At 33.0% G+C, this 12,630-nt stretch overlaps 1 protein-coding gene across 2 annotated transcripts in view; it reads right to left on the bottom strand.

Moving 5' to 3' along the window:
* Positions 1-12,630, bottom strand: part of ADCY1 (adenylate cyclase 1) — a 370,465-nt gene that overhangs the window by 126,387 nt on the left and 231,448 nt on the right. For both annotated transcript variants that reach the window (XR_012470935.1, XM_074198240.1), the window contains exon 5: positions 577-704. Coding sequence is in view for 1 of the 2 variants with exons in the window: in XM_074198240.1 (XP_074054341.1) it covers positions 577-704 (128 nt within the window). In the remaining variant the exon portion in view is untranslated. The remainder of the gene's footprint in view (positions 1-576; positions 705-12,630) is intronic.

The raw sequence follows: 12,630 nt of genomic DNA, 5'->3' as shown, positions 1-12,630 counted from the left end.
AATTATAGAATCCTTGCTGAGCTAGAATGTGGTTTCTCAAGAACCAATGAATTTGCTCATATTTTCTCAGTCTAAATTAAAAAATGATTTCCTCTTTTCTTATTTTATTAATTTTTATTTCTTTTCATCCATAGAAAATAATTTTCTAATGAAAATGGAATTTTCCCTGTTATGTTAAGCAGAAACTAGAGAGTCATTTCCACTATAATTTCAGAGTATATTGTTTTGTGGATAAAAAAGATAGCATGGAAATGCTAAAAAGTATAATATGAGATTGAAAGACTTAAAATTGCAGTTTGTGGTTCAGAGGGCACCAACTCCCACATCTCTTTGACATGGTCATCAGAAATAAGTTAGAATGAAGAAATTGTTCTATGAGCCCATGGGGGTGGGGAAGGGAAGCAGGAAGGTGGTGGGATTTGAAAGAGAAAAAGGTCATTAAAAATATTACATGGGATCATCTGTTGGGAGAAGACATCTCTAGGCAATAATTTGTATCTAAAATGATCACATACTCTAAATACTGGGGCTATTTCACCTCTGAAGGCCTTATGGCTCTCCTTCTGGGATACTCACGTGATGGTGTCAATCATATCCAGTCCCATTTCAACACAGCAATGGGCATGGTCGGTTTTGGGCTGGGTCAGTCCTGACACGCAATAGTAGCAGTCCCCCAGGATTTTAATTCGTCTGCAGTGGTTTTCCTTTTGTAACAAAGAACAGAAACATACATCTTAATATTGTGAGAGAAATGACAAAACATTTTTTTTACCCCAAATGGAGTAAAACCTGCGAGGAAAATTAAACAAAACATCATTCTCTTCAGCTATATCATTTGTGCCTTTTTCTTTAGTTTCACCAAAGCCTCTAAATTAATTAGGTTAACACTAGCAATTACTAGATTCCATGTTTAAGGAGAAATATTAAAAATCAATAGCATATTCTACAGCCCATGTTTAAGTACAGACATAGAATAACAGAATTTAGAATTGAATAGGACACTGGAATCACAAAGTCAACACAGGATCATGACTCAGCAGTTGAAAAGGACCACAGAGGTCATCAAAATGAGTTTCCTCATTTTACAGTAAAGAAATGAATTTGAACCCAGGTCTTCTGACTGCAGGAGTATTTGTACTGTGTCTACCTTACTATCCTATCTCATAGTCTAATTTCCTTATTTTAGAGATGAAGATAAAGTTACAAAGGTTACATTATTAACAAACCAGGATATAGGGATAGAAGCTGTGATTTTGTTGATATAGGGACCTCTCCAGTGAGGAAACTTTCTCCACTACTGTAAACCAGCATCTTCTCTGTAACTAAGATTCTGACCACAAAAAAAGTTACTATAGTGACAGGGAATATTGAGACCTTAACTCCAAAGCTGTTAAACAGCTACAACCAATTACTCAAAGAAAAAAAAAAGTATATGTAAACTCAAAAATAATTTCTGGAAAAATAAAGGAAAGATATGAATATTGAGGAAAATTAGAAAAAGAAGTGAGAGTGATGCAAAGGAATTATAAAGAGAATTAACAGCTTGGTAAAAGAAGCACATGTACAAAAAAAATTGAAGAAAATACCTTAAAAACAGAATTGGTCAAATGGTAAAAAAAAAAAAAAAAAAAGATGCAAAAATTCACAAAGAAAAGAACTTTTTTTAAAAGAAGAATTGGCCAATTAGAAAAGAAATACTAAAACTCATTGAAGAAAATATTTTTTAAAGTCTAAATTGGGCATGCGGAAGCTAATGATTTCATGAGACACTTTGTTGTTGTTGCTAGCCATTTTCAATCATATCTGGTACTTCTTGACCCCTTTGAAGATATTCTTGCAAAGAGTGGTTTGTCATTTCTTTCTCCAGTTGATTGTACAGATGAAGAAACTGAAATAATAAGGTTTATGTAACTTGCCCAGGATCATACAGCTATTAAGATTGGAATCTCAATTTGAACTGAAATCTTGCAGACGCCAGACCTAGAACTCCTATCTGCCACCTACCTGCCCTCCATTAGACATTAAGAATAAATAAAACAGAGTCAAAGCAATGGCAAAAAAGTGAAATATCTCATTGGAAAAAACAATCAAGTTAGAAAGTAGTTCAAGGAGAAATAATTTAAGAATTGTAGAAGAGGGGGCAGCTAGGTAGAGCAGTAGATAGAGCACTGGCCCTGGAGTCAGGAGGACCTGAGTTAAAATCCAACTTCAGACACTTAATACTTACCTGGCTGTGTGACCCTGGTCAAGTCACTTAACCCCATTGCCTTGCAAAAACAAACAAAAAAAAAAAGAATTATAGAAGTGCCTCAAAGGCATGATCAAAAAAAGAACCAATTTAAAGAATTTTACAAGAAAAACTTCACTGACATCTTTGAATCAGGGAGTAAAATAAAAATTAAAATAATCTATCAATCACCTCCCAGATTCCAGAATGAAGACTCCCAGGAATATTGCAACTACATTTAAGAGCTCCTAGGTCAAAAAGAAAATGTTACAAGACGGCTGAAAGATTTCAAACATTATTGAACCATAGTCAGAATCACACAAGATATGCAGCTTACACATTAAAGAAGCAGAGATATTCCAGAAGGCAAAAGAGTTAGGATTACAATCAAGAATAAGTGATCCCACAAAATTTAGCATAATCCTTCAGGAGGAAAAATGTCCATTATTTTTCTTGAAAAGAAAGCAAGCAAGGAAGGAAGGAAGAAAAGAAGGAAGTAGGTGAAGGAGGAAGCATTTAGGTAGATACTGAGAGATAGGTGCTTTTATTTTTCCTTTTTCTTTGTTTTCCAAGTGGTTCTTTAAAGATGAGTAAACTAAGAAAGATGTTAAGTTACTTAACCAGGATCACATAGCCAACAAGTGAGGTCAAATTTGAACTCATATCTTCCTATCTTCAGTGTCATTTAACTCTATTTTATCTTATAAAAATAAAAATATACCACTGGAATGTGTCTACCTCTAGGCATTCTCTCCCTCCGCAAGAGAATAAGACCAAGGTTCACACCAAGGTTTTTATGAACAAATAAAAGAAACTATTTCTAGCCCCTTAACTCCCAAAGGATTGGGACATAGTAATTCTAATATTTATGATCTTATCCAGAACTCAACTTCAAAACTTTCCATAATACTGAGGGGTAAAAGTATATCTATGTATGTGTATGATAGTATATGTGATACATTTATACATATATTTTGCTAAGGTGCATGGTTAATTGTGATAAGGAAAAATCTTATGTTTGGTAAGATTTTTTTTTATATTCCTACTCAGTATATATATATATTTTTTTAGTTTTTGCAAGGCAATGGGGTTAAGTGGCTTGCCCAAGGCCACACAGCTAGGTAATTATTAAGTGTCTGAGGCTGGATTTGAACTCAGCTACTCCTGACTCCAGGGCCAGTGCTCTATCCACTGCGCCACCTAGCTGCCCCCTACTCAGTATTTTTAAAGTATTTTATTTAACCAAAGTTTTTTCCTATATTTTATTGATGTAGTCATAGAATTTTTATGATTTTGTCAAATATTTATTTCGGTAATTGTTTTCTAATATCAAACCATTCTGTCATTTCTGCTATACATTCAACTTGATCAAAATTTTTAAAATTTTAAAATGCATTACTATATTCTCCTGGACAATATATTAATAGTTTTCCTTTTTGTATTCATTCTTGATATTAGTTTATAATTCCCTTTCTCACCTATATTTTCCTAGTTTGGGAATGAGAACCATATTTGGCTCATAGAAAGTACTGTATAGAATGTTATCTGTCTATTTTTGAAAATGGATTTTATAGTATGAGGGTCTTTAATAAAATTTACTAATGAATGAAAATTCACAAATTATATATTCCACTTTTACTGATATTGAATTATGGAAATTATTTATTTATTGTTTTGCCAATATGAATAATGTTTGTCATTCATTTTTTGAAGAAGACCACAACAATAGGGAGATGATGCCATGACAAACAAATGAATTGATTTGGAGTGAGGAGTGGTAAGTCACCAGTCTCACTTTCTCTTCCATTGCCATCTGGGTTCAGTGGCCAGATATGAACCAGGATGATTGAAATGTCCCTGGATGAGAGGCAATCAGGGTTAAGTGACTTGCCCAAGGTCACACAGCTAGAAAAAAAGTCAAATGTCTGAGGTCGGATTTGAACTCCTCTCCTTCTGACTCCAAGGCCAGTGTTCTTTACATTGCACCAACTAGCTGTGATTTCATATTTTTTAAGTCATTTGTTTCTTTTATAATTTCTGTTTTGATGAAATTTCCCTTTCATGTTATGAAAAACCTTTCTTCACTATTTGTTGTGGTTTCTCCCCTATTGTTTTTATTTTTTACTTTAATTTTCTTTTTTCTTTGTTTCAGTTAAATTAGTCAATAGTATGAAAACTGTAGTAGCATTTTAAAAATAGTCTTGTGTTTTGCTCAATAATTTAGCAGTATTGAGTTAGTATTACTTTTCTTCCCCTTTCATTTCTGTTAATTTGCCATTTGATTATAGTAATCAAGTCTTCTGTTCTGCTTATTGTGATTGAAATAATATGCCAGCTTTCTGATATGTAATCTGCAATGAAACTCATTCTTTCCTTTTTCTCCTTTATTAATAAAGTCAAGCAAATGAATTTATCTCTAAGAGCTCCTTTAAGTATTGCATATATGTTTATAACTTGTATTGTTACCATCATCAACTTTAACATAGTTTATTTCTATAATTTGGCATTTGACTCAATTATTCTTTTTTTTTTTGCAAGGCAATGAATGGGGTTAAGTGGTTTGTCCAAGACCACATAGCTAGGTAATTATTAAGTGTCTGAGGCCAGATTTGAACTCAGGTACTCCTGACTCCAGAGCCGGTGCTCTATCCACTGTGCCACCTAGTCACCCTGACTCAATTATTCTTAAGCAATTCTTCCTCTTTTGATAATATTTATCTTTCAAATATTATTTTAATTTTATTATATTCTAAAGAAGTAGTATTTAAATATTTATTTATATCCTTTTTTTTTGAAAGCAAAAAAAAAGTATACACACCTAACTGTATTCAGATCCAATCAGTTCTTTCTCTGGGATGGAAAGCATTTTTCATCATAAGTCCTTCAGGGTTAACTTGGATCCTTTATATTGCTGAGAACAGCTGAGTCCTTCACACCTGATCACTTTACAATATTGCTATTACTTTGTATACAATACTTTTCACTTTGGACCAGTTCATCTAATTCTCTAGGTTCTTTTGAAATCATCCTGCTCATCATTTTTTAAAATACAATGGTATTCCATCATAATCACATACCACAATTTGTTAGCCATTCCCCAATTAATGGTCATTCCCCTCAATTTCCTATTTTTTGCCACCACAAAAGCTGCTATCAATATTTTTTTGCATATAGGTTTCTTTCCCCTTTTAAAAAAAATCTCTTTGGGGTTACAGAACTAGTAGTGCATTGCAAGGTTAAAGGGTATACATGATTTTATAGTCCTTTGGGCATATTGTTCTACACAAAAGTTGAATCAGTTCACAATTCTACCAACAGTGCCTTAATATCTCATTTTCCCCAAATCCCTTCTAACACAATCATTTTCCTTTTATGTCCTATTAGCCAGTCATAGATGTGAAGTAGTTCTTTAAAATTTGTTCCAATTTGCATTTCACTAATCAATGGTGAATTACAACATTTTTCCATAAGGCCAACTTCATCTGAAAACTGTTCATATCTTTTGGTCATATAGCAATTGAGAAAATGGCTCTTATTTTTAGAAGTTTGATTCTGTTCTCTATATATTTGAGAAACAAGGCCTATTATATGAGAGAAATGTGCTTCAAATACTTTCTCAAAGTGACTATTGCTAACTGTATTTAACTCGAACCTACAACCCCCATGCCCTATATATTCCATTTTTCTTTCCTTTTACCCTGTCCCTCCTCAAAAGTATTTTGCTTCTGACCTTCCCCTTCCCTTATCTGTCCTCCCTTTTATTACCCCCCCAACACTTCCCTCATTCCTATCCCCATCTACTTTCCTCTAGGGTAAAGAGATAATTCTATACCCACCTTTAAGCTAATTTTGATGAGAATAAGTTTCACTCACTCACTCACTCCCCTTCCCTCCTCCCTGTATTTCTCCTCCACTCTTACCCTCCACTGTAAAGGCTTTTAGTTGCTGCTTTTATGTGAGGATAATTTACCCCATTCTAACTTTCCCTTTCTCTGTCTCCCAGTATATTCCTCTCTCACCCCTGAATTTTAATTTTTTAGATATCATTCTTTTATAATTAATTCACACCTATGCCTTATGTTTATATGTTCTCTTTCTAACTGCCCTAATAATGAGGAAGTTCTTATGAGTTATCAATCATCATCTTCTATAGGAATGTAAAGGTTTTAACCTTATTAAGTCACTTATGATTTCCCTTTCCTGTTTCCCTTTTTATGCTTCTCTTGAGTCTTATATTAGAAAGTCAAATTTTCTATTCTGCTTGGGTCTTTTAATCAAAAATGCTAGAAAGTTCTTCATTTCATTGAATATCAATTTTTACCCTAAAGAATAACACTCAGTTTTTCTGGGTAGAAGATTCTTCATTATAATATTAGCTTCTTTTTCTTATGGAATATTATATTCCAAGCCCTTTTATCCTTTAATGCAGAAGCTTCTAAATCTTGTATTATCCTATCCTGACTATGGCTCCATGAAAATTAAATTGTTTCTTTCTGACTGCCTACAATATTTTCAACTTGACCTGTGAGCTTATTTTTATTCTTTATAACCTTTTGTGTATCAAAGATACCAATTATAAATACACAAATTTGAATATTCCTCATGTACCTTTTTTTTTGTTTGTTTTTGCAGGGCAATGGGTTAAATGAGTTGCCCAAAGTCATACAGCTAGGTAATTATTAAGTGTCTGAGGCTGGATTTGAACTTGGGTCCTCCTGACTCTAGGGCCAGTGCTCTATCTACTGCACCACCTAGCTGCCCCTCTGCATATACTTTGTTTTGTTTTGTTTTGTTTTGTTTTTGCAAGGCAAACGGGGTTAAGTGGCTTGCCCAAGGCCACACAGCTAGGTAATAAGTGCCTGAGACCGGATTTGAACCCAGGTACTCCTGACTCCAGGGCCGGTGCTTTATCCACTGTGCCACCTAGCCGCCCCCCGCATGTACTTTTGAAAGAAATTCTCCAACATATCCATTGAATACTCTGCATTTATTGTTTTTGGTGTTCTGAAATGCTTAAATTACATTGCCATTTATCTTCTTATCTGAATAATTGTATTCTGAAAATGAAGTATTGTAACATGTACTTATTAATTTTTTAATCTAAACCCTTTAGTGATTCAGTTAATTTTTCCTTTAAAATTTAACTCCAATGCCATTGGAGTCATACATTTTAAATATGGATATAATTTGCTGTAGTCATTATATTCTTGTCATGCTAATGATATGTAGCACAAAATATTAATTTGAAGTGATATGTAGGTAGAATTCTCCCTTATTGAAAGGGCTGAATAATTTCAGATTTAGAGACACAGGTAAAGAAGAGAGTACTTCCATATCTGGAGAATTTAGTCAATGAAGATAGTCCAAACAAATTAGAAATTATGTAGTGAAAAATGAAAGTATGTTAGTGTTAACTAAATTAAAGTCTCAGCTATGTAGTCTTGGGCCTTTTTAACATTTTTAATCCTGTTTCATCTACTTTAAGATAATAATAATAATAATAATAATTAGTATTATTATTATTATGCCTTCCAGAGTCATTATGAAGAATGTTTCCTAAAGCCATAATACAGTATAGAAATGTGAGTTATTATCCATATCTGGATAACTCTTGGCTGTGGGGAACAATCGTATCCTTCAATAATTTCTCTTTAGCACATATGATAGATAGCCCTCTATTTTGTTTGTTTGTGTGTGTGTGTGTGTGTGTGTGTGTGTGTGTGTGTGTGTGTGTGTGTGTATTCATATAGCCTTTGGAAGTTTCCTGATAATAAGAGCTTTAAATACTAGGTATGTTAGAGAATATCCAATTTAATCTCATCCATTAACCATATATTCAGTTAATCATGATTACTTTTTTAAAAGATTAGTTTTTATTATGCTCTATTCCCTTTTTGGAGTCTGCTATTTCATTGATAAAATGTATGTGTTCATTATCTGGGTAAATCTCAGTTGTTCTTGATGAATATGTTAGACAAAGACTGAAATCACTTCATATAGTCTAAGCCACCCACCATTGCCATAAATAGTCTTTGTGAACTTGAGCATGATAGATAATTCCTTTGACCACTATGTTCATCTCCTTTATTTTCAACAGTCATTCAGATTTCTTTACTTTCTCAGACCAAACTGTCAGAGTAGATCTGTCAACCCTAGAAGCTAGCTACGGAAGAAGTAAAGGGGGAGGGGAAGAAGGATGCAAATCATATTTTCTTATAATAAAAAAGATAACATAAAGTATATGAAAGGAAAAATATGTGAGAAATAGCTTAATGAGAACATTCCTAGTTTCCTCTATGCACCAAATGTTCATATCACAGATATAACAATGGAATCCCCTCCAAGAAATTGCATATTTGCAGTGACATTTAGAGCCATCTGCTTGAAAAACACATACACACACAAAATAGGCATATATAACTAAACTATCTTTAGAAAACTATAGATGAAATGAACATAATCCAAAACTCAGCTTCAAATATAGAATTACAACTCCCACTATTTGACTTTTCTAGTCTTGTCCCCAGGCTACTAAGCATCTCTAGAGATAGTTTCAAATGTGTCTGATATCATCTACTATATGATAGTTTTACTTCATACTTTCTGCTGGGTTCTCATTGGTGCTCAAAAATCCTTTTATTGTATTTTAGAGATTCCCTAGCTCATATTCTGAATTGACTATTTTGAACATTTTCTGCTTTTCTTAATTCTCTTCCACCCAGATTCATATTAGATTATTTTAATCCAAATTTTACTGAAATTGAGATCCTCTTGGTAAGGTCCCTCAACTTCCAGTTTTTACATTTCAAAAGCTCTCTGTATATTTCTCCTTTCACACCTCCTTCATTCCTGCCTTAAAAAATGTAAACAAGGACCCTTGATCCTATTCCTGCCAACTATTCCCTTAATTCAATAGAAGATTATAAAACCATGATCACATTGCATTCTTCTTTCCTATCCATCAGAAATCATCTGCTTTTTCTCCCTTTCCACTGGCTTCCTTTGATATAACTCCTCCTCTTCTTCCTCCTTCCTTTCCTACCATTACTATAGCTGATAATTACTCTGAACAATAATTAATTTGTTTTTCACAATATTATGAAACAATTATGAGGTGAATTTTCCCACATTTTACAGATTAGGAAACTAATCTGTAATCTTAATCAGAGAGATTAAGAGATTTGACCATATCAGGTTTTAGAGATCAGTTTCAAATTCAGGTCTACCTGACTCCAGGCCCAACATTCATTCTATTATCACATCAATATACTTGACTCTCTCAAAAACTTAATAAAGCTTTTCTCAAACCTTCTTGTCACCCCGGGGCTCAGCTACAACTGAGGATTGTCAACGATGGAGTGAACTTTAAAAAACACAATGCTTTCTTTATTAAGTATGTTTTTAATAAATGTTGGCTGAATCTAAAGACACATTTGTCCAAGCACAGCGGTACATGCCTGGAATTACTAATTGGTTGAGCCTTGCTATTCTGAGCTCTGATGCGTGAAAACTGATAAGACATCTGAACTAAGTCCAGCGCCAATATGGTGACTCCCCAAGAACAAGGGGCCACTCAAGGCTGCTTATAGAAAACAGAGAAGATCAACACTTCTTTACTGATCAATAGTAGGATTGGCTCCTTGAGTGCCAGCTTAACCTCAGTCTCAGAGAAAAAAAATGAACTTAAAGTCTTTTATCATTCAAGATATAACTGCTTAGTATATCTCCTGAAACTAATACCATTTCCCATATTTTAGTAAATTTTTTCTCAATAGCTATTTATCTTTAGGATAATTTTATATTTCCTTTTCTCTCCTCTGATTTCCACAGTTGTTATACATATTTTATATATATATATATATATATATATATATATATATATATATATATATATGTGTGTGTGTGTGTGTGTGTGTGTGTGTGTGTGTGTGTGTATAAATACATATAATTTCCATGCCTTTTTTCCTATTCCCACTGCCATTCTAAAATAGTACCTCAATATCGACTGACTAAGTTATTATAATAGCTTCCTTGAAAGGTGGTCTTGGTTTTACTCTAGTCTCTTCACAATAATCCTTCATTTACTAACAGAGTAATATCCCTTTCAAGTTTACAAATATTTGGGGCGGCTAGGTGGTGCAGTGGATAAAGCACCGGCCCTGGAGTCAGGAGTACCTGGGTTCAAATCCTGTCTCAGACACTTAATAATTACCTAGCTGTGTGGCCTTGGGCAAGCCACTTAACCTCATTTGCCTTGCAAAAACCTAAAAAAAATAATCATCAAAAAAATCATCAAGTTTATGAATATCATTGACATTTATGGCTATTTCAGAGACTAGCCTAGAAATCCTCTTGGCAAAACAAACAAACAAACAAACATACAAACAAAAAAATGAATAAATAGTGAAGAATGAGTATTGTCTAGTTTATGACATTCAGTTGGACAGACAGTCATTGGATAAAATTCTCATATATGCTAAGAGAAAATATTACAGGTAGACAATGAATTGGGACTTGAATTTATTAGGAAAATCAAATTAAATATATGGCATTTAAGAAATCATATGTCACTTTCAGTAAACTTAAGTTACTTCCTGAAAACATAAGTCTACCTTTTAACACCAATATTCCTTTTGTAAAGGGTATGGAGTTGCAATTCACGGAATACTACAACATGCAAATATATTTTGAAAAAATTATTTGAACTTAAAAAGTGACATAAAAATAGTCTTACAATGAATAATTGATAAATGAGATGGATCAATGATAAAACAAGAATAAAAGATAATAGATATGATTGTAGATTCATTGAGAAATATAAATCCACACAGGTACTATAATGTTACTATTCTAATAAAACCCCCTATAATGGCATTTTATTGATTAATAAATAAAGTCTGGGCTCCTTATGATAGCACTCATAATCCTTCAGAAATTTAAAGCTTCTATTATTTCTAATTTTAACATCTACTACTCCCTACTTTACATTCCAGTAAATCCAGGTTACTACTTCTTCTTGCATATATCCAATACTAAATCTTCTGCATGCCTTTGTTAACATTATTTATCCTTTAAGATTATACCTCTCCATGAGCATTTTCTTAATGCTTTTAATGGAGAACAATCATTTGCTTATTCGCTCTCTAATGGCACATTACACTTTTCTCTGTGTACTTACTAATATATTTGATTCTGCATAATCATAGTAATTTTATATAGTTATTTTTAATCTAACCTGCTTCTCCTTGACTGGTCTGTCATGTGATAGAAGCAATTTGTTAAATATGACATATCTCCCAGAATCCAGCATAGCCCTTTGTACATAATAAGGGATTAACAAATCATGAATGACCTGTTAACCTGAGTCATAACAAATTATTCTGAACATCAATATGGTTTTAGGGTTATCTTCCTTTATATCTAGGCAGCTCTAGCTAAATCGTATTCCATTACACATTATCTGTAATGATTTAATGATTTTATGGATCACTAGAATAAGGAAAATTTATGTCAAAATACTCTAGAGAACTCCTTGCATTCATGGAGAGGACTCATATATCCAGAACAATTTAAGATTTACAAAGTATGTTCCTCACAAGAATCCAGTAAGTCAAGCAAAATAAATGGAAGATGGAGTAAGAAAGGATAAATTGACATGCTGAGGGTAGCAAAATAATAAGGGTCAGAACCTGCACTTGAACCAATGTATTTTGATCCCAAGACCAGTACTTATCACTATATCAACCTGCCCCAGTGCCCTTATGTACATGAATTTACAGAAATTTTTATTTACATCTCAATTCTAAATTTGAATCTGGCTTATATAGGCATCATATTCTCAAATATGGAAGACATAATAGTAGGTAAAAACAGGTTAAAACATGTTGGAAACTATGATTTACATGAGAAGTGGCATAACATATAGTATCTAAAGAAAAGGCATGCTCAGAACAGGAGGTGGACCAACCAGGAGCAAGGGACAGCTGATAGATAGACAGTACAATATACAAACTTCACTTAGGTGTATATAATGAATAAATCTAGGAGATCTTTTTTTAGAGATGTATGAGAAGACATGAGCAATTGTCAATGAATGAATGAATACATATGAGTGAATTTTTCATTCAACATATTTATTAATCAATCAACAAGTATATATATACCTAATACAGGAACTATAATTAGGTGCTGGGGATAAAAGTAAAAATAATGAAAGAATTCCAACTCACAAGGAGATCATATTGAATGGAGCAGGTAACATATAAACTGTAAATAAATTTATGATGAATATTAAATGAATATATAAAGTAATTAAAAGAAAAGTAATTTGAGAAGGATGAAACAGGAAAGGTTTCATACAGAAGACATTGTTTAAATTACATGTTAAAGAAAGGAAGGAATCT

Source organism: Macrotis lagotis, chromosome 8 (assembly GCF_037893015.1).
Source record: "Macrotis lagotis isolate mMagLag1 chromosome 8, bilby.v1.9.chrom.fasta, whole genome shotgun sequence".
In the NCBI taxonomy this organism is placed as follows: Eukaryota; Metazoa; Chordata; class Mammalia; order Peramelemorphia; family Peramelidae; genus Macrotis; species Macrotis lagotis.
The sequence above is the reverse complement of the archived record's forward strand: the minus strand, read 5'-3'. Positions and strand labels throughout refer to the sequence as shown.